We start from the raw sequence: 23,045 nt of genomic DNA on the forward strand, positions 1-23,045 counted from the left end.
TTGGCCCTTGCAGGAGTCAGCTGTTTAGTGCAGTGAGTGGCAGTAATGGTGAATGATGAAGCAGCCGGAGACGCACCAGGGCAACTGCTTCCTGTGGCAACATCTGAGCAATGCATCAAGGTTTGTTAGCTGTCAGGTTTACAGAAGCTTTGTCTGGAATAACATGATTTAAACATCAAGCAAACTTTGGCTCACTGTGATATATTGCAAAAGTATCGACATTGCAATATTGGCTTTACACACAACAAACTAAAGATATCGCAGAAATTGCAAGGTCTGAGATAAGATATTACTTTATTGTCCACACATGGGGAAATTTCATTGTTGCAACGCAGGTAGATACAGAGGAAAAAGACAGATAACTTATAGGAAGTTTAAAAAACACTCTTAATAGAAGAACTCTTATAAACAAAACTCTTATAAACAAAAACTCCTATAGACAAAACCTCTCATTTCTTAATAAGGAATGGAGGGGAAAATAAAGATAAAATAAAATAAAAACCGCTAGCGTAAGACAAGATAATACTAATAATAATGGTAAAATAAACACGTCTTCGTTATAGACTTTTATTTAAGTAAAACTGCAGTGCTCAGATTTAAGAGAATGAAGAAATTACCCGACACAAACTAATTTTACACTAAATTTGTTGCAATAAAATACAATACTTTTAATGTGCTAAAGTCTAGAAGCCGTTATGTATATTGTACTGAACTCTCCGTCTGCTCATCGTGATGTACAGACTTTGTATTGGTTCAACAAGTTTCTTCACAAGTTTAAACTAATGCCAAGATGGAACAAATGGCTTGTGCTGACGCCACCCACACTGGATATTTATAAATCAAATATTAAGGTACAATGTCTCACACGACTTGTTTGAAAGTCCCTTTGTTTGCCTATAATTTAGAGTCCAATTCATCCAAATGTTTTCCTTGTTTGGGTTAGTTCTTTGTTAAAATGTACCTTTACTGTAGTAGTGTAGTCGTCTTTAGAGAGACCTGGACTAGTTGTGGTTTACACCTAAAAGTGTCTTGTTATAGACCTGATTTGGATCTGATGGTTTATGGTTAATGGCAAAAATGTTGTGAAGTGAAACATTCCCCGGCAATTAGGATCTGCCCAACTTCAACTGCTTTTATATCTGGGCTAAAAACATTGCCTCATGTTGTGGAAATTAAAACCACCTGCAGCTCCTGATACTTCACTGTGATTGGTTACATCCACTTGTCACTCACACAAAACATGATGAAGGCCGACAAATAGAAGGAGTTGAAGGGGAAAGTGAGCGTAGAACGGCCGTAAACAGAAAGCGTATTCAAAATGAGGTCACAATGTAATAATTTTAAAAATGATTGTTATGACAGTTTTAGAAGCGAAATGTTGTCTTTTTAATTCAATCTGCAGTGCAAAAATGTACATCTAAACATAAAGAACCTTTTTATCTGGCTGTTTTTGCCACATTAGCTTTATTTTGTCTTTCAGAAAGTTCGATTTCACAAAGCTGGTCACAAACATGAGGAATAACACTGGAAATTATTGATTTCACTGTTGTTTGGTTTGTTTTTTTCAGACAATAATCATAACACAAACATTTTATATCGTGACATCTCTAATCATGACATAAAAAAACGCATATTGGGGTCGGATCACAGTTACATTTTATCACAAATACACACCAAAGCAGACAGATAATTTGAGTCGTGAAAATTAAAATATATAACTGTTTTCTGCTCGCTGCGCACGGTGACAGCTGTTATTTGTTGTATTGATTTAAGAGGTTGCCGTGTTTACCGTGCTCCGCTGTAGCTTAGGTGCCGGCCGTTTTCTGTGAGAGGCACTTACACCCAGAGAGTCCGAGGGGTTCTGCGTGGGCTGGAAACCAAATGTGCACAGCGAGCAGGTCGACCGGTGCGAACGATGTGTACAAACAGAGAAGGACTGTGGGCGGGGGAGAAGCGAGGACTCTGTCTGGGATTTATGCAGACGATTAGCACTCCAGATATCTGCAGCGTGGTCAGTTAACCTCAGCCTGATGTTTAACGAGCTTAATGTTGTTGTGTGAACTTACAGATGCTGTTGTAATGACGACTGAAAGGGGAAGGGCATAAAAGCTGTTATTGGTAAGAATTTATTTGACAAAAAGTGGGAAAATGGTGCCAACGTAGAGCTGGGGAATATTATAACAATATTTATAACAATACTCAACAAAAATGTTTTAAACGTGTCTTTAAACATCGGATTGGAGGTTTAGGCCTCAGACAAATATAACAGATCACATTATACCTTCATTTTTGAAAGTTTATCGTTTATATTTTTCATTTTTTATCGGCTCTAATGTAGCGTTTTTTTGTTTGTTATTTTTATGCAATAAACAGCGTATTCAATATTTGAATTTAGCATATCTTTAAAGCAGCATTCACGATATTTGAAATGTGATACTTTGGCCAATGTAACTGTGGGAGCATGAGAGCAGATGACAGCTCTTTTTTTAGTGCTTTCACAGTTTTTAGTTGCCAGTATCTTTTCATGCGGTTATGTTTTTGGCAGCTAGTCCGTTATATTATGCCTGTATGGACTTACTATTTGTGATTTGTTCTGAAAGAGTGCCAATGTGTAAAGCTGGAAACAGGGAAGAGTAAAAGCCCACACATCTACTGGAAATGGACAGATTATAGGTGAAAGGATTTGTAGTTGACCTTTTTAAACTAAAACTCTAGTATCTCATCTCTTAAGTGGCACCTCTCCTCACCCAGTTTTGAGCTCTGACTTTTTCTGATGAAATATGCATGCAGTGGAAATTGGTCAGCAAGCTGATACTATTTGACCTCTTTTTGCAGCTTAGAAGGAAAACAGAGCTAGGATTTAGTGTAAGTAAGTAAGTAAGTAAGTAAGTAAATTTTATTTCTATAGCACCTTTCACAGATAGAGGTCACAAAGTGCTTCACAAAACACAGAATAAAACAATAAAAACACAAAAAACTTACAGTGAACAATACATATACAACAATATACAGTAAAATCAGTCCGTAAAACAAGTGCATTTAAAAGGCTTGACTAAATAAAAAGGTTTTAAGCTGACCCTTAAAAGCAGTAACTGAGTCCAGTGACCGTAAGGAGAACGGAAGATCGTTCCAGAGTCTGGGGGCAACAGCCTGGAAGGATCTGTCTCCTCTGGTCCGAAAACGGGTGCGAGGAACCAGCAACAGTTTCTGATCCAAGGACCTTAGTGAGCGAGAGGGAGCGTATGGTTTAATCAGATCGCTGATGTACGATGGGACCTGACCATTTAAAGCTCTAAAAGTTAAAACAAGAATTTTGAACTGTATCCGGTAGGAGACCGGCAGCCAGTGAAGGGCTTTAAGAATGGGTGAAATGTGGGCCCTTCTATTTGTGCGGGTCAAGATCCTCGCTGCAGAGTTCTGGACCAGCTGCAGACGAGAGAGTTCCTTCTTGTTAAGACAGGAAAACAAACTGTTACAATAGTCCAAACGTGAAGACACAAATGCATGAATTATAAGTTCCAGGTCATTTTGAGACACCATTTTCCTGAGCTTAGAGATTTTCCTCAACTGAAAGAAACAGTTCCTCGTCAACAGCTTGGAGTGGTGCTCTAAAGACATGTCTTTGTCAAAGACAACGCCCAAGTTTCTAAGACTTGGTTTAGCAGTCTGGCCTAAAACACCCAAGTACTGGTTTATCCCTGGAATGGCATCATTAGGGGCAATAATCAGAGTTTCTGTTTTGTCAGCATTTAGCTGCAACGAGTTTTGACTCAGCCATTGTTTAATTTGCACTAAACAACTGACCAAGGAGTTCAGCTTCTGGATCTCAGAAGGTTTAAAAGAGCAATAGAGCTGAATATCGTCAGCGAACAGGTGATAGGACACATCACTAAACTCCTAGTGCCTCCTCTGAACACTGTTACTATGATTATCTGTGCGTGCTTTTAGATCAATACAGATTATAATGCACATTTTGAATGAAGCTATACAACAATACAGGTGGGCACTATATCAAAAATCTATCTTATTGTGTATGTTGTTTTGAAGATATGCAATATTTAAATATTTATCATATTGTTTATTGCAAAAAATGCAACAATAAAAAATATTTTTATTCTTTCAAACAAGAGTACAAAGTGATATTTGTTTACGTTTGTGAGTAATTTTATTGTCAATTTTCACATTTGCCAGATATAATATCATCCGGATATGCCCAAAAAGTATGGAGATATTCATGTTTGTTGTTATTGTCCAGCCCTACTCACGTGTTTAACTTGCTTGTGAAGAGTGGGGGATGAGGTGTTACGTAACTATAGATGCAAGTGATCCAAATATAGCCACCACTATGGGATTAGCCCAGGGTCCGGTTGGCATGACTTTTGTATGGCCCGGATCAGATGGATGTCTTTGCCGCTGGTCGTATCCTGCTCTCCGCTCTGTCGTCTGCTGTTGTCTGACTGTATTACACACACGGGCCCTTCACACTCTCATGGTTCTATGACTGGACTGAACTGAGTTTTTTTCATTTTCTATGAGGATACTACTGACCAATATTTAAAAAGGATGCCATAAATTATGGTGCTATTATAAATTAATAATACATTGTAGCATTTTAACATTTAGTTTATGCAAAAATGAAATGTGGCATAAGGTACATCAGGATTTATTTATTTTTATATTCAAACTATGTCCCATGCACTGGTATGGTTGAATTTATTGTTGAATTTTGTGGGCAACATTAACAAAATAAATTACTCAATACAGAAATGTGTTAAAACGTGTCTTTAAATTAGGGATGCACCAATATGTCGGGCCAGTATTGGTATCGATTGATATTCACGTCATTGAGTAATATCGATACCAGCCAAAAGCACCGGTATAAGTCCACCATTATTACACTCTGGTAATGAAAGCGTTAATTAACTCTGTGGTTCTCACTTTTTTAGATCGCAACCCCTAAAATAACAATCATTGGTATTCGTGACACTCAAAATTAGGCTTACCCCAAAGTAATAATGTAGCCTCATATTTAATGTTGGACTTAGATCTAGACACATTACTTTACAAATTGTAAGTTAAATTTCTTTCTCACACATCATCTGGGGACCCTTTGAAATCATTTCGCGATCCCCAGGTTGAGAACCACTTCCATAGCCATAACCACTTAAAGAAAATATTGAACTAATATTGGTTATTGTGTAAGCGCACCACTACTTAACATGTATTAGTTGAGGTATCAGACAAATGTAAAAATACCAACAACAAAAAAATAGAAATATCACTTTGTACAACTTCTTATTTTTTCAATTTTGCTGCATTTTTAAACAAAATGCACAAAACAACCTTCACGGTATTATACATTTTTGGATATATTGCCTCCTTCTGATAACATTCCTGGATCAGTTCCCTCTGCTCACCTTCAGCTCTTCCTCTCTAAGTCGCTGCCCTTTGCACCAGACTTACTAAGCCTTAACAGATGGTTCAATGTGACATGTTATGACTTAATGAGCACAGATCAGGTCCTCCCACTTATACGCTCAACGTGATCTCATTCTTACACTGTAATAATGGTACGTATCACCATTTGACTAACTTGTTTTTAAGATGGCAGAACAAATCTATTCAGTCACTGCCGCTGAGGGATGTAATACTTTAGTCTTTATGCGAATAATTGGTTGATTTCTTCTAGTGGACTGATGTTTTAGTTGTTTTTTTGAAGAATATTCGGGTGAACAACAGTATAGAAGATAAGATGTAGTTTTTGGAGTGAATTGTTAGTTTAATCTCCATTTTTATACTAGTACGGTATATAGTTTTGAAAGCACGCGTTACGCCCATTTTAGGGTCTTTTGCTGATGCCAGTAACATCGTGTAGTCAAGTAATGTCACATTTAGCAACACCCGTCAATTGACCAGTGATAGTGAGAATGTCCAGGGCAGGTACGGGTTTTTTCTGTGTGGAGGAGGGATATGAGTTTTTTGGTTAATCGATAATCGGGATTATTCAGGCCACAGTATAATCGTAAGAACTAAAACATTATAATCGTTAAAATCATACACAGCAACAATGAGAGAGAGAAGTTTTTAATGAAAAAAAAAAAAAATTTACTTTCGTCCTGCCAACTATCATAAGTAATTAAAACTGTGATCACAATAATCATAACACTACAATTTGATATTGCGACATCCTTAGAGTGGAGTTTTCTTGTTCTCTCTGTGTCTCAGTGGGACAATACTGGTCAAATCGATAAATAGATTACTTTTGAAAATGAATAATGGTAGTTAAAATATTGTCTTTCCAACCTGTAACAGCTCACCTCCTACTATTTAACAAAGTCTGCCAGCTCACTAAGGTCACTTTCGGTCTTTTTTCTTCATTAAACTTTGCCAGAAGAGCTTGTTCACCTAATTGCCTGCTCACATTCATTCCAAATCAAGTCTCGTCTCGGAGCACAAAATCTTGTCCAATTAGTTTCCCTGTTGCTCAGATACGTGAAAATGTGAGCTTAAAAGTGTGGGAAGGTTCATTGTAAAAGGCCACATTGGATTATTTTGGAGTGAGTTTGTGCATCACTGAAACTGGGTTTTGAGGAGGACGTGTTGATTGGACGGTGTTGAGCAGAAGGTGAGGAACGCATGCTGAGTCCTGTCACCGCCACCTCTCATTATAGAAACAACGATACGCACCACAAAGTTTTATTACATACATTAGATCTGGAATATAAATTATAACAATGCCACTGCTTGATTTGAAGTATCGATACTGGGGGAAATCACAGACTGAACCAAATTTGACCTTTCCTGAACAGTTTTTTTTTTAATGATCTTTGATTGGCTTTATCTGAACTAGTTTAAGACCACATGGAAATTAAAGAAAGTATACTATTATTTTGTGTTGAACATGACTATTGTCAAAATAATTGTTTTTTATTGTCAATGTGGCACCAAATTGAGGATCGAGCCTTTTCCTTAGTAACGAAAATTTTGTTTGAAAGTTTAGTTTTGTGACGACACTAGGGATGGGACAGTAAACAATAACATTGTTTATCGTGATAAAAAAGGTAGGCAATAATTGTTCATGGTACATTTTGTAGAATTTTGGCAAAGAAAATCATCATAACACCATCACTGTGATACTTATACATGATGTTTTCTCATCACAAATTACAATACTATAATAGTTTAAACATGGAACTCTATTCATAATGTATCAAGATCCATACATGTTTTAAATTGACAGTATTTTTTTGATATTTTTTGTGTTATAATGGTCATGATAATCTTGATGCAAATGTAAATATTGTCCCATGCGTAGACAACACTAGTCTGTTGTAGTTTTTGTGTGTGCTCATGTACCTCTCCTGCTTAAAGTAAATTAAACTTGCTTATTAAACACTCACAACACAGGAAATGTGTCCCTCTGTAGCTAACTTTGTAGATTGCAGGTACTAGAGCATAAATAAAACAAACACATGCTTTCACTTTTGTTCATTTGTTTTAAATTCAAATTTTAGTTCTGTACATTTTACATTAGCCTGGTCTGACCTCTGTCTGTGCCCCTTCAGTCTAAAAATACTGGCACAAGGTGAGCTGTCATTCTACCACTTCACTGGATGAAATATTTAGCAAGACTGTAAATATTTTAGCAGTGGGTGCGTTGTTTCAGAAAGATAATTAATCTCAATGTCGTCCCTGAGTCTAAACCTTGCCCTGGTGCCGTGGCAAAGCTGGCAGCTGCCCCTCTCAGAGACCCTCCTCTTGTTTTCCCCTCTTGGCTTCCCATGACAACTGTATGAAGGTGGAACAATGGAGGGTATTAGCCGGTGATGTGCTGATGGCTCTCCACCTGAACGCTCCATTGTGTCTTGAGGCACAAACAGCCGCTGAGCTCAGAGTAGACTCAGGAGTAAAGACCAAACAAGCCCCACTGACCGACGCTTCTGTTTCTGTCACTTTCACACAACAGGGCTCGGAGACACGTACACGAGCAGCGCTTTTGTAACAGGTTGTTGAACTGAGACAAATCCAGCAAACTCCAAACACAGCAGACCAGACGCAATTATGTTAATCTTCTTTTGTGTCCGTCTTTCAGCAGTGGATCCTCGTGGAAAGCGGCACCTGCTCACCTCTCAGCACTCGTTACCCGGGATCCCGCTGGCTCTGAAACAGTCCATTGACCTGCGCACATCCATGGACGGGAAATACAAGGAGATTGCAGAGGTACCGGAGGTCAAACGTCTGAAAATGTGTGTCTTATGTTCTTCTGGAGCGCATTGTCAGGGTTTGATTGAACTTAATAATCCTGCACAAAAGCACCCACAATCTTATGAACATCTTATGAGCATGATACAGTTTATTGCAATTGAATTTGAATGGTTAGGTCTGTCACAATAATACATTCTGCTGTGCAATCTATTATTACAGAAAATAATAACTGACCCTTTTCCCATTGAACCATAATATTGTAAAAAAAATCATAATATATATTTAATAGAGAGCAGAATTAAACACTTCCGTAGTTATTATCCAACTCTCTGCAGAATATTACCCAAAAAATTACAAAAAGTGCAAGTTCCTGTCAGTGCAAAGACAAGAATCACACGATAAATATTAAGCCCCAAAAAAGTCGATATAGTAATTATTGTGGCCACAATTGGCAAATCGCAACAAGTAACATGATTTCCTACTGCAAACAACAAAATATACTTATTATGTATAAAACCTGCTAACCCAGTAGTTTAAACCTCTACTGTTCTCTACCTCTACTATGTTCTGTATCATATTTATTATTTTTTAGTCGCTTAAAAGTCAGAACTTTGAACTGAATCGTACTATTAAAACACAAAATGCAAATCTAATCAAGATGGCAATAGAAAAAAATCATTAAGCGCTATTCTGAACATTTGTTAGTATAGTCCTGTATATTCTGTGATTTTCTATGTTCAGTTTGCACATAAATATATTCAACCATACATCAAAATGATGACATGAAAACAATTTGCACGCACATTCAGAATGAAAAAGAACACATTTTGTCTCTATTCTGCACCTAACCCGACATACACTTACCCTTGTGTGTGTTTTATGTATGTATTAATATTGACCATGTGTGCGCAGGAGTTATTCTCCCGCAGTCTGGCTGAGAGTGAGATGAGAAGTGCCCCGTATGAGTTTCCCGAGGACAGTCCCATCGAACAACTGGAGGAGCGACGGCACCGCCTCGAGCGCCAGATCAGCCAAGATGTCAAGTACGTCTTTCCCACACAAACAACTGCCCAAAACAGGAAGAAATTCATGTAGCATTGTCAATATTTCTGAGTTTCTGTACTGTGAAGGGCTCATAAGAGATTCAACCAACTACTGTCGAAACACTTATTCTGTTGAGTTTATCGATATCCATTTATTAATTGGATGGAAGGAATAGGAAGAAACCCTTTCAAATGTGCATGTTCAAAATTCTGTAATAAGGCAAACGTGACATTTCCAGTGATAAATCATCAGATTTAAAATGACATTCTCCAAAATTTCTAAAGACTTCTACACAGTTTTGTAGACTTCTTGCTGTATGGATCAGAAACATGGACTATTTCAAAACTAATGATAGATTGATTAAAGCATTTTAGAAGAGGACCTATAGGAAATGTTGTCTTCCCTCCCTGTTGCTGAAAATAAATATAATAAATTAAATTATAAAGTGACAGTGTTTAAGAAGTGTTCATGAGTCCAACGGCAGAGGGAAAGAAACTGATGGTTAGTCCGAATGGACCGTGGCCTTCTGCCTGAGGGGAGTGGCCTCCTGTCTGAGGGGAGGAGCCTCCTGCCTGAGGGGAGTGGCCTCCTGTCTGAGGGGAGGAGCCTCCTGCCTGAGGGGAGTAGCCTTCTGCCTGAGGGGAGTGGCCTCCTGCTTGAGGGGAGTAGCCTCCTGCCTGAGGGGAGGGGCTCAAATAGTCCATGTCCAGGCTGAGAAGGGTGGACTGTGATCTGACCTGCTCGTCCCAGAGTCCTGGGAGTTTCTGTATTAAAAACAAGTGAAAAGTACATAGTCATAAGCATAGATTGAATTTCAGAAAAACCAACCATAATATTTGTGGTAAAATGTGTAATAAATCTGTGGATCAAGTGAATTTGGGTCGACCTTTCTAAAAGTATTTGTCCAGGACCATCAAACAAGTTATGTGTGTATAAGAAATACCAAATAATTAAAGTTTTCTAACCAGGCTTTGATATGACTCACGTGTATCTGAGTAGTTTTCATCTGCCAACTTTCCCTTGGTTCTTCACATTTTATGACATTCAGAAGCTAATTAACTTGTTCCTGGAATGGAGGCGTCTGGAGGCAAAAGTGAAGTGGAACATAAGTGGGTTTATGGAGAAACCTTAACCTCTGAATATCACAAAATATGAAAAGATAATCTCTCAGATACTCATATCAGAGCCTGGTTTAAACACATTTAACATTGTATTTTACATAATTTGCTCATTAAAAAGGAGAATCTGACAATTAGCATTTTTGTTGAAGGCAAAATCTTGCCTTTCAGGTTTAACTGGACAAATACTTACAGAAATATTGGGCTCTCAATAGTTTGTCACTCTACCTACAGTATTATTAAATACTTCAACACAATTTACACTTTTTGAAAGATAAGCAAACTAATTTAAAATTGTAGATTATTTTTTTTATAAAGACTTAAAATTCTTCTGAGGACAGAGCATTTTAATGGGTCTTTACATGACTATAGTGCACCGTTTTGAAGAGAAGAAATTGTCTGTATAATTCAGTGATTCTGCACTCGTAGGTTTGAGCCTGACATCCTCATCCGTGCTAAGCAGGAGTTCATGAAGACTGACAGTGCCACCGATCTGGAGTAAGTGCTGCTATTATTGCCTCATTGTTCCCACAGTGAGCAGACAAATGTGATCTGTGTTATTGATCTGTCATTAGATACATGAAGGAGCAGAGCCTGGCGCTCGACTTTCAGGAGCGAGAGCTCGTCCCAGAAGAGTATCAGCGAGTCTCCATTTCTGGAGAGGAGAAATGTGGGGTAAGACTCCGCAGTCAAGAATCCAGCTATAAAACATGACAAAGTTAACCTATAAAACCTTACTGGAGCTGCCATTACAGGGCTTGAGACGTTCTTTCCCCTTGTATATTATTTATATATATATATATATATATATATATATATATATATATATATATGTATATATATATATATATATATATATATATATATATGTGTGTGTATGTATGTATGTATGTATGTATGTGTGTGTGTGTGTGCTACATATCTAATAGAACACATAAAACCGAAATATTACAGCTTGTAAAACTAAAGAAAGGCAATAACTGTAGGGAAAATATTAGATTAAAACAGGATTTAGCTACAGAAATAAAGCGGGAAATCAAAATATGTAATGTAATTCTTCTCTGTCTCTTAAGTTTTAAGTCTCAACTAGAAAAAAATCCTTTATTAATATCTCAATTAATACAATGTTGCTATAGTCAAGAAGAAGAAAAAACTAAACTTATTTATTTATATATTTATTGATCCACAAGGGAAATTACTTGAATAGTTCTAGTTAATTATAGAATTGAAAAATATTTCTGCTCCTAATTCTTAGGTTAAAGTTTAAATTTTGTTTCTGCCTTGTCTGCCATGGTAAAGTCTCTAAACTTAGTAATGAATTAGTGGCCAATTAAAACACTCTCTCACTTTAGGTGTTTTCATCCATTGTTTCCTCCTGCGCAGGTTCCGTTCACAGACCTCCTGGACGCCGCCAAGTGTGTGGTGAAGGCGCTGTTCATCCGGCAGAAGTACATGGGTCTGTCTCTGCAGAGTTTCTATCGGACGGCGGCTCGCTTCCTGCAGGAGCTGAGCGAGAGACCTCTGGATATGGAGCTGTACGAGGAGATTCCAGACACCACAAGCACTGCCGGTACATACAACACTACACACAGAAACAAGCACTGCCGGTACATACAACACTACACACAGAAACAAGCACTGCCGGTACATACAACACTACACACAGAAACAAGCACTGCCGGTACATACAACACTACACACAGAAAGCCACGTCTCCTGATACGGCCGGGCGATAGTCATGATCTCGATATTTATTTGGGAGTCTCCTGATGATGATAATGATGTCAATCCAAAAGAAAAGATTAGTTCAGGTTTAATTATCTGACAAATGTGAAATGCTGGTAAAATTTATCACAAAGGGGCAGAAATATCAAATATCATTGTTTGACTAGTGCTTTGAGACAGACATAATAAGTGCTATTTATGGATATCAGCTTCCTGTTTGTAGTTTGTTTTGAGGACTTTTACCCATTCAAAAGATGGTATGTTTGCTTTGGAATGATGATTGCTTCACTGTGCGTAAAAAAGTGAAAAGTGAAGTTATCAATTCATAATAATATAAAGTTGTGCCATTATTCAACCCCAAAGACGTGATTGTTGTCAATTGAGGGAACATTGAGTCGAAAGATTTATATTACAAGTTTGTGGAGCCAATTCCTGACAGATAATGATAATAAATTTGAATATTTCTTTCAAAAACAGTGAATCTTCCATAGAGTTATACACAGGCCCCACCCCTCCCATCGGAAAGTATGACATAATCATTATTGACAAAACGCCTCCACCTTCACATCAGAAACTCGTACTTCTACACACATTTAAGAATTAACACTGTTCCATAATGCACAGAACACTGACCTCCTGCACCTGTGTGTCCGTGCTTTGTCTTGTTTTTGTCCTATGTAAAGCGTTATATAAAACTGCACACAAAAGATAAGTCATATTTACGTTACAATCTGTAATAAAATGACCCTTGCTTGGAGAAACATTGTCTTACAATCTTGAATAGTGTTGCCAAAAGTATCGACGCTAAAAACAAATCGCAGTGACAAGACAATTTGACCTTTTTGTGAACCGTTTCAAATGACCTTGAGCATTGTCAGAACTAGACTACCACAATAAGACAGCGTTTAATAGAGAAAGTACTATTATTATGTTGAAATTGTCAGTCAATTGCCCAAAACAATGACCCAAAAAGAGCATTTTAATTATCATTGTTTTATTGAAATTGTATCAAGAATTGGGTTTTTTCATTTGCATCAAAATTGAATCTGAAACGTTAGTATTGTGAGAACTCTAATGAATAGTGCCACCTTCGAAAACTGTTTGTTCTGTTTGAGTTTGCAAGTGCTAATAAAGATGGAGCGTATACAATTGCAGCATAGTATGTGTTTTTCCCTCCCACAGCCTCCGGGCCCATCTGTTCCCCTCTGTATGTGCCGTGTCCCGCTTCCTTCACAAATGTGACTCAGTTTCCTTTCTTTCAGAGGCCACTATGCACCCGCCTGTCTCCAAAACGCACCCCTACGAGCACCAGGACCCCAACAGCACGCCCCCCGACAAGGGATACGGGTGCAAAATGGTGAACGGCGTCATGCACGTGTACACCAGCAGGAGCGCCATGGACAAGTGAGAGACTGTGCATGGATATATATTCTAACACTGATTACAATATGGGCTATGTATGTATTTATAGTATGTATAGAACCATATGAATTCCAGACCGGAGGCCAAAGTGAAGTGGAACATAGTGTGATTTCAATGAAGAAACTGATGATATTAAAAATCAAGGTGTTTTTGGCAAATAAAAACCACTCACAACAGAACCTGGTTTAAACACATTTGTAATTGTGTTTCATCGGACAAACTCTTGCAGAAATGTTGACCTAGTTATTAATTTTCTTTACAGATACAGCATATCACGCACTTCACCACAGATTATGAAATTTGAGGCTAGAAAATAGTATTATATTATATTTATTACCTATGAATTCTAAACAATTTTGTTTTGTTTTAAAAACTTAAAACAATTTGTATTTTGATTTGATGTCTGTAAATTATATTAACATGTTCACTTTCCCTCCAGTTCTGCCTCCGTTCTGACCACTTTTCAACACACACGTTTTGAGCCTTAAAGGTGCACTCTGTAACTTTTCTGGAGGAGGGTCAGCCACATGCTTGACCTGGAATATTTCACAGTTCCGCAGGCATCAAACTGGACTTTAATGCAATTTTTCAAAGAGAGGTTTTGATTTCATTTGGCGGAAATGTTTGAAACGACACGAGTTGTTACTGTAAGCTGGCTCGCCTCTCCACAGATATGACCTGTAACTTGGACCGGAAGTTTCACCTGCTTGTCTTCATAGAGCCAGACAATAATCCCTCCTCTAAAAACTTGCATAGTGAACCTTTAACACATTTTTAATACACTTTAACACTCAGTCATGGCTTATATCTTTGACGTATCCTCTTTTCTACTTGGAATAAAAGTAGAAATGTAAATTAACTGAACATAGTGTGGCTCTCACAAGATTAAACAAGATGCCCTTGGAGGATTTTGTTCACGTTTCTTCTTTGTTTACCCATAATTCACCGCATGTTGGACCGTCTCATCCCTCACTTACAATCAACACAGTGCAATAGATGAATATATAGTTCCTCTTCGTCTGTATCTTTCTGCATAAGCCTCTTTATTCATGGTGAAACGTGATTGCGTCCTATAAACTGACCCGGGGAATTAAATGTGAGTTTGTTTGTTGTCCACAGGAGCACGGAGCTGGACCTGCCGTACCCAGACCTGCAGGAGTACATCGCTGATATGAATGTGATGATGTCTCTCATTATCAATGGACCAGTGTGCGTTAAAATGATCAAATCTCAACACATTAGATCAAGTTGTTTTATGATATTGTGCCTGAACGAGATATAAATAAGAATGTTCCCTTATATCCAGTGATGCCATTGTACAGGTTCCTTAATCCAGATATAATGTAGGCAACAAAATATCAAGCTTACTCCACTGATTCATGATTAGACAGGTCAAATTGGACAAACAGCAGTCTTTCATTTTACGCAGACAAAGAGTTAAGGCTTTGTTTTGTTTCGTAAGTTAATATTGCGTGAGGTAATTTAACATTCTTTCCTCAACAATCAAAGTAAATATCATTCTCTTTTAACCCTGTGACAGAAAATCCTTCTGCTACCGCCGCCTTCAGTACCTGAGCTCCAAGTTCCAGATGCACATCCTGTTGAACGAGATGAAAGAGCTGGCGGCGCAAAAGAAAGTCCCCCATCGAGACTTTTACAATATCCGTAAGGTGAACCTTGCAGCTGTTCCTCCTCCTCGCACTTCAGAGCAGCCCGGGCCTCTGCTGCGGTAATGTTCACGCTTTCTTCGTCTTTGTCTGAGCGCAGGTCGACACACACATCCACGCGTCTTCCTGCATGAATCAAAAGCACCTGTTGCGCTTCATCAAAAGGGCTATGAAGAAGAACCCGACAGAGATCGTCCACATGACCCGCGGGAAGGGCCTGACGCTGATGGAGGTGTTCGAGACCATGAACCTCACGGCCTTCGACCTGAGCGTGGACACTCTGGACATGCACGCCGTGAGTAAAGAACACGTGAAAGGGATAACGGCACGCAGAGCTATGTCCAGTGTAGACGTTTAAGCTTCTTTTTGCTGCACATGTCATATCCAAGCATAATTTATAGGGCTGTAGTCGATTAAAGACATGTTCTGTGCTGACCAGACTAAAACTGACTTACTCCTTTCATGCTGTTGTGACTAAATCCTTTAATAAACTCCCCCAAAAATCATTAGGCGACTAAATTCATTTAGTTCAACCACCACTGACCAATTTATCGACTAAACAACTCAAGATCTGCAGCGGTAATGACTTATAGTATGAAGTGGGATTTGGCTGTGGCCACAATAAAAGTGTACCTCAGAGTGTGAACGGGCAGCTCGGTGGCCTCTTAGAACACACAAAAAAACAATAGGCTCCCCTTAAAAAGAGTCTTTTTCATGTCTGGAAAAGTGCTCTATACGATTTAAACAATATTAGTAGTTGTACTTAGCTTGTTTTTTTTAAATCAGATACTAAAACTAGTATTGAAACTTGATACTCATTTGAACAAGTTTTTATACCAAAATAAGTCACATAAACAGGACTGAATCTGGATTTTAGAACCATTTTGAGCTTCATCATCTAGTAAAAGACCATGTGATACAATAAAGAAATGACGGAAAATCTATTGTCTTTATGAAACGAAGCCGGTATTGAGTATTGAGCTTATTATAGTCCAAATCGAGTAGAATTTTTGTATTGAATTTTAAGTTTTCTGACCTTGTACATGTGTGCGTGTATAATACTGCACAACATGTTACGCTCTAATTGGAATTGATTTAAATAAACTACAAAGTGTTGATTCTTCCCTTGTCAGTTGATTAGGATCATTACATTACAGTTTGAACACTTCTTTTCAGAACAGGTTTTTAATATTGAATAAATTAAACGTTGTAATTAACTGTACTGACCTATACGATGTACTGCCTTTTCACCGTGCACTTGCCAAGAACGTTGCTGGTAAAGGCTGATATGAAACTCATTTCTATTCAGGACAGGAACACATTTCATCGCTTTGACAAGTTCAACTCCAAGTACAACCCGATCGGAGAGTCCATCCTGAGGGAGATCTTCATTAAGACGGACAACTACATTGAGGGCAAATACTTCGGTCACATCATTAAGGTGCTCACTGCATAAACTCATTAAATTTACTCATTTACTGTGATGAGAAGTTGTATATAGCGCCCTCTGCTGACCGCGCTGTGTTGCTGCTCTTTCAGGAGGTGATGGCTGATCTGGAGGAGAGCAAATACCAAAACGTGGAGCTGCGACTTTCCATCTATGGACGCTCCAGAGACGAGTGGGACAAACTGGCCTCGTGGGCCGTCAAGCATAAAGTGTACTCAGATAATGTGCGCTGGCTCGTCCAGGTCCCAAGACTATTGTGAGTGTAATTCATGTTGCAAAGTGTCAAGGTATTGAACAGGTTGATCTCGCTGAATATGGGAATCATGTTTAAAATAGACACATTTGTCAGGGGCGGAAACAGCACTGAAAATGTGTGAAGTAAAAGTATTGTTACAGGGCTAAAAATATACTCAATGACGTAGTAATAATATGTAAGTACAATTACTGCAGCCATAATTGTACTTGAAAAAGACTACTCAAAGTACAAGCTACTAGTTATTTTTTAATGTATTTTTTTGCGTTGTATTTAAAAAAGAAATTGCACAGAACTAGAATAATCAAATTAATTACATTTTTTATTTAAATTGCAATCTGCATTTTTTCAGAGCAGGTTTGCACATGTAGAAAGGTATAAGGTTTATGAAGGTAAGTACAAGTATATGTTTAAAAATCCCCCCACTAAATTAGAGCCATCTGACTATGCAATATTACATCATCTAGGATTGTGTCAACAGAGAAAGCGTTTATACAAGTATTTTTAATTGTTCAATGTAATCAAGTAAATTCATACCAATAACTGGACTCTTTTTGATCCATCTCTTCCTTCTCTAAAGTGACGTCTACCACACAAAGAAACAACTGTCCAACTTCCAGGAGCTTTTAGAAAACATCTTTAGGCCTTTGTTCGAGGTCACAGTGGATCCGAGCTCTCACCCGGAGCTGCACCTGTTCCTGCAGCACGTAAGACCAACATAATATGTCTGGATTTGGGGCTCGATAATAAAACGTTCTCTTTTTTAATCAATGGACTTTCATTTTGACCATAAGAGATTATTTTTAAACTGTTCAAGTCAAATTTTGTCCTGCTTGTGAATCTTTTGATATAGATACGTTATCTTAGATGAAGGAAGGAGGACGTTTTAATGTATTTTTATTCTAAATTGTGCATTGATAAGTAATCTCTCTAACGATGTCACATCAACCATATTAGTTTTTGTTTTTTTTACAGACGTTGCATGAAGTAATTGTATCTGAAACCCATAAATAGCTCCAGCGCTCTGTTTGTCCTTCAGGTCGTCGGCTTTGACAGTGTGGATGACGAGTCCAAACCAGAGCAGCACATCTTCAACTTGGACAGTCCTCTCCCCGAGAACTGGACGGAGGAGGACAACCCGCCCTACTCCTACTACCTCTACTACATGTATGCAAACATGACTGTGCTCAACCACCTGCGCAAGTGAGTCTGTGTACATACTGAGACCAACTTTAGTTTTTACCGTATTTTATTAGTGAATTCTTAATTTATGCATGCCATATTTGATTCTATAGACGTTGATGTTGTTGTTATTATTATTTTATTATTCATTGTTGTATGCCGCACCTTAATGCCGCGGCAGGTTCCTATGTGTTCAATGACAATGGCAATAAACCTTTTCGGACTCTGATTCTGAAAAGGTCTGCGTTTCATTTATGAGCATAACCTCGAGGTCGCCTTCCAGATAAAAGGCAATGAAAGTAAATCACAACACAAGGTTTAAACAATAAGGCTGCACTCTGCTTGTGTTTGTCGACTACCTCTGCTGAGGGCTGTGTAAGAGCAGAGACATTGTCACCATGACTTTGCAAGAATATACATTTTATAAAGGGTAGATGTAAAGCAAATGTATAAATGATTATGGTTTATTTTACAACAAATTCAGCTTACAGTTAGAGGTGGACGATAGTGACACAAATGAATATCTTTAAATATTTTTGCATTATCTTGATAACGATGTTCAGAATGTGCTCAGATGTGAGTGTAAATGTTGCAAAAAAACTGAAAGGGACGACAATTGCAATATTATCCGTTGCGTAACCTTTTTGTGCACGTGTTTTGCCCAAACTGATTTGAGGCTTGTTGTATTAGTGTAAATGTTATGCTCTGAGAAACCTCACCTCAGGCTTGTTAATGCGCACACTTGAATGACAACAATGACTGACTAAATGTATTGGTATTCGTAAAGCAACAAAATCATGAATCCTTTTAATAGATCTGATTATCTGTTTTTTAACTGTGGTTTTATTATTCGAGTTGTATTGTTGAAAAGAAACACAATCGCTTGGAGGCATAACAAAATGATTACACTGGCAGTCAAATGCTACAAGAGTCTAGATTAAAACTGGTAAAAAAATATGAGGTTGTTATATTGAAAATGACATCATATTTTCAGAAGCAGTCCAGAGACACATTTCCTCTCTGACCTTGGGCTAAGTTATGCAGTCGAGTCTCTTGATATCTTCAGCTCAAGAGTATCTCAAGAGCAATAGAGACCGCTTTTTGACACTATTCTAATACAACCTTGTGTAAAGTGTTGGCTGCTGCTCTCCTTGTGTCGCAGGCAGCGGGGCTTTCACTCTCTGGTGCTGCGGCCTCATTGCGGCGAGGCGGGGCCCATCCATCACCTGGTCTCCGGGTTCATGCTCTCGGAGAATATCTCACATGGACTGCTGCTCAGGAAGGTGAGATGAGGCTGGGCAAAGCGTCTGTGGCAATCATTTAAATACTGTGCTAGTATTTTAGGAGGTGTGAAAAAAATACTGTTCAATCAATAATGCAAGTTAATCAACATTTTAACAATTGGCATCATCAATATGAATATGTCAAAGCTCAATTTTACACCAGTGCCTTAAAAGAGGTTTATTGTCAAGATACTAAGTAATTTTCTAAGGTTTTGTCCTGTTCTAGTCCAGGTTTTGAAGAGCCCGTTAATTATGGTGACTAAAGACTTCTAGAAAGAGAATATTTAATCTGCGAATGAAGAGTACTAATGATGAAATTATGTTTTTATAATTTGATTAAATAATGGCAATATCTTTGTTATAAAAAGTCTATAAAAAGGTCTTTTCTTATGTATTTTAGAGTATGTAAAGTCCAGATAACAATCAGGATTATTTTAATAGTCGATTACCCATAATCCATTGTTGCAGCCCGACTATAGAATATCTATTTGGTGAATATTGCTTACAAAAAACAAATGTTGTGATGTGAATTAATAGGTCACTGTGAAAATGCATCGAACATTGTTTTTGTTCAGAGATCTGTGAAAAGTCTGATTTTACTTCATGTGCCACGGTTAATATAATCAGCTATGATCTCACCTTGTAATGTGTTGTGTCCCTCCAGGCTCCCGTACTGCAGTATCTGTACTATCTGGCCCAGATAGGCATCGCCATGTCTCCCCTCAGTAATAACAGCCTGTTCCTCAGTTACCACCGTAACCCCCTCCCCGAGTACCTGTCCCGCGGCCTTATGGTGTCTCTGTCCACCGACGACCCACTGCAGTTCCACTTTACCAAGGTCAGGCCTTTAGTTTTTTATCTCAAATGTTTCGTAGTTTGTTATTATGTAATTTCTAATCCGAGAAATTGTAATAGAGATCATTGTTTTTTAACTTTGCCTTGTATTCTTTGCAGGAGCCGTTAATGGAGGAGTACAGCATCGCAGCTCAAGTGTGGAAGTTGAGCTCCTGCGACATGTGTGAACTGTCCAGAAACAGTGTCCTGATGAGCGGATTTTCACATCAGGTTTGCTTACTGCCGTTTCCATAGTATTTGAAACACTAAAGCCTTTCTGTTTCAATAAATACATACTAAACAATTCCAGAATTTTCATAATACTATTTAATCCAATGATATTTCACTCAACAATCATTCTTCAAAAAATGATTGTATATTAGCTTCTGTTTTGCACATGGGAATATGTATATATATATATATATATATATATATATATATATGTATAAACACCACTTTTTTGTGTGTTCTTTCTTCCCAAATCAAAACAGTGCCAGTCATTTTCCGTAAGACAAGTAAAAAATTGCCGAAATTGATTCCTTAGAAGTGAACTAAAATCTAGTACTAACCCTTGCCTCAAAGATCGTGTTTTGTGCAGAGCAGCTGGGGTCACCTCTGCTGGCGCCTGCTGAAGATTATGCCACACTCATCTTGCTTTCTCTTTCTCCTTCAGGTCAAAAGTTACTGGCTCGGTCCAAACTACATCAAGGAGGGGCGGGAGTGCAACGACATCAGACGCACCAACGTCCCGGACATCCGCGTGGCCTATCGCTTCGAGACCATGTGCGAGGAGCTGAACTTGATAACCCAAGCCATTCGCACCGATGCACTGGAGACCATAGAAGAGGAGGGCAGCCTGTATATGGGAGCTGGGCTGGGACAAAAATGAAACCATAAACTGGCTGCGTCACCTGTTTACGTTCCACCGCTGTGTACAGGTTTACATATCAACCAATGACACCAGCGGAACGAGAAAACCTTTTATAAAGAGACTTATGAAGAATAGATGAGAATGATGAACTTTATTTATTATTTTATCCTTTCCGTTTTCCATGGCCAAACACTGTCGACGTACGTGTGTCATTTGTGTCTCTTGTAGCATCCATTATTAGCGCTACAATTGATGTGCGGCGACCCGGAAAATCTGTCACTACATTTTTAAATCCATCCCATTTACCTTTATTTCTACATGTTTGGATGGGAAGTAAGTGGCATTTCTAGCGCATTATAGTTTTAGTTTTCTATTGCTGGTACAACTGCAACGAGGTGTGGGCAATATTGATAAAAGTTGATATCTCTGCATTTCCATGAAGTTAGTCGGATGATATCATGTCAACAAAACGTGTACTTTAACCTGATTATATAGTGCAGAAGTATCACTTTATACTTTATGTCCTTTAGAAGAGTACAACATAGCTTTATTTCAACTCGTTTCGTAGCATTTTTAATTCAACTCAATATTCAAATTTAGCACATCTTCAAGACAACATTCAGGATCTATATATTGCCCATCTCTAAGTGTAATATGCTGCTAAAACCAGTTTAACCACATTTAGTACCACCGTCATCGCTAGAATCCTCACGTCAAGTCGCTGCTAGTTTTGTGAATGTACAAGTCATGCCTCAGATTAGATTTGGTTTGTGGATTTGTATTTACTTTTCCCACTTACTTCTACTTTAAATATTGTCTCCACTCAATGAAAATGGGAATTGCACAAAATCAGGAAACCGAAAAGAAGGCAGAAAGCTGACGACAACAACAACAACAACAACAATTTTACCCAATGGACATACATATCATGGGCAAAAACTACAGTTGGTTCTATTACTCTACATATTTTCCACTGCTGCTCGTATTTGCATGACCACAGCATGCCTCTCCTGTCCGATCCGGTGTAGAGTTTATGCTACGACTATAAAGAATCAAGCACTTTGACAAATAAACTCAAACGAGGGCATTATGGAGTAACCAACCGAAACGCAGTGAACAATGCATCCTCCTGTTTGTTTCTTCCATCAGTGCCAAAGGATTTTCACATCAAACTTCTGCCTCTGCTTGGTTTCTGCTGTTTTCAATGGGGCTATAACAGTCTCTGTGTGTGTCTGTGAAATATGATTTAATAAATGTTGTGTCTTGGGAAAAATAAATGTCTACAAACCTACGTAACAGCCGTTTGATTGTGTTATTTTATTATGAAACTACATGAGCTACAAATAAGTTCAATCGTTGTGTTAATGTGTTTAGACAAATACTGTGAGGTCCAGAGGATTAACAGGAGAAATGTGAGATTAACAAAGAGTCCATTGTGCTGTGCTGGTCATTATCTATCTATTAATTATGGCCGTGGCTGCAGACGCAATGAATAGTGCAAAAGATCAGAGGCAGAAAGTGCTATTCCAGATATAATTTGTAAAGAAGATACATTCTTTTGCAAACTGTCTTGTAGAAAAAAAGTACAATGGTATATGTACAGCGGTAATAAACACAAAAACATGCCTCAGCCTGTGTCATAGAGGCTTGTCCCTGTTCAAGAAAAAGCCTTGTCATGATGATTGTTGAAAATTACTTGGATTTGCATGTTGTGCCTATTCAAATATAAGAGTAATGCAACAGTGGGAAGCAGTGCTGTACAGTGACCGCGACAAAATCAATGTACGTAGACAAGTGAGGCATTTGTCTTTGTGTTTCACTTGCTATAACAGGTCAAGTCTAATTTAACTCCAATTTCATATTGTGCAATAAAGGGTGTTGGCCTTTACAGACACCAAAGCACATGTTTGGATATAGGTTAGACTGTAGAATGCATCAGAACATGTACATGCGGGTGAAATCTTCAACCCTCTTTGTTAACTTGACAAGAGGGC

General features: G+C 38.2%; 1 protein-coding gene across 5 annotated transcripts in view; it reads left to right on the forward strand.

Moving 5' to 3' along the window:
• Positions 1-22,352, forward strand: part of ampd2b (adenosine monophosphate deaminase 2b) — a 32,821-nt gene extending 10,469 nt beyond the window's left edge. For 3 of the 5 annotated variants that reach the window (XM_072450105.1, XM_072450107.1, XM_072450108.1), the window contains exons 2-18: positions 8,093-8,220; positions 9,118-9,248; positions 10,797-10,865; positions 10,943-11,042; positions 11,751-11,937; positions 13,355-13,496; positions 14,634-14,723; positions 15,055-15,184; positions 15,282-15,476; positions 16,491-16,622; positions 16,721-16,884; positions 17,462-17,588; positions 17,921-18,084; positions 19,226-19,346; positions 20,011-20,184; positions 20,301-20,411; positions 20,854-22,352. In XM_072450105.1, coding sequence (XP_072306206.1) covers positions 8,093-8,220; positions 9,118-9,248; positions 10,797-10,865; positions 10,943-11,042; positions 11,751-11,937; positions 13,355-13,496; positions 14,634-14,723; positions 15,055-15,184; positions 15,282-15,476; positions 16,491-16,622; positions 16,721-16,884; positions 17,462-17,588; positions 17,921-18,084; positions 19,226-19,346; positions 20,011-20,184; positions 20,301-20,411; positions 20,854-21,069 — 2,381 coding nt within the window. In that variant the 3' untranslated portion in view covers positions 21,070-22,352. The remainder of the gene's footprint in view (positions 1-8,092; positions 8,221-9,117; positions 9,249-10,796; positions 10,866-10,942; positions 11,043-11,750; positions 11,938-13,354; positions 13,497-14,633; positions 14,724-15,054; positions 15,185-15,281; positions 15,477-16,490; positions 16,623-16,720; positions 16,885-17,461; positions 17,589-17,920; positions 18,085-19,225; positions 19,347-20,010; positions 20,185-20,300; positions 20,412-20,853) is intronic. The other 2 variants (XM_072450106.1, XM_072450109.1) reach the window with 1 other exon arrangement.
• The last annotated feature ends 693 nt before the right edge of the window (positions 22,353-23,045 follow it).

This window comes from Eucyclogobius newberryi, unplaced genomic scaffold, assembly GCF_026437365.1.
Source record: "Eucyclogobius newberryi isolate DKJ021-1_F unplaced genomic scaffold, fEucNew1.0.hap1 SCAF_17, whole genome shotgun sequence".
Taxonomy (NCBI): Eukaryota; Metazoa; Chordata; class Actinopteri; order Gobiiformes; family Gobiidae; genus Eucyclogobius; species Eucyclogobius newberryi.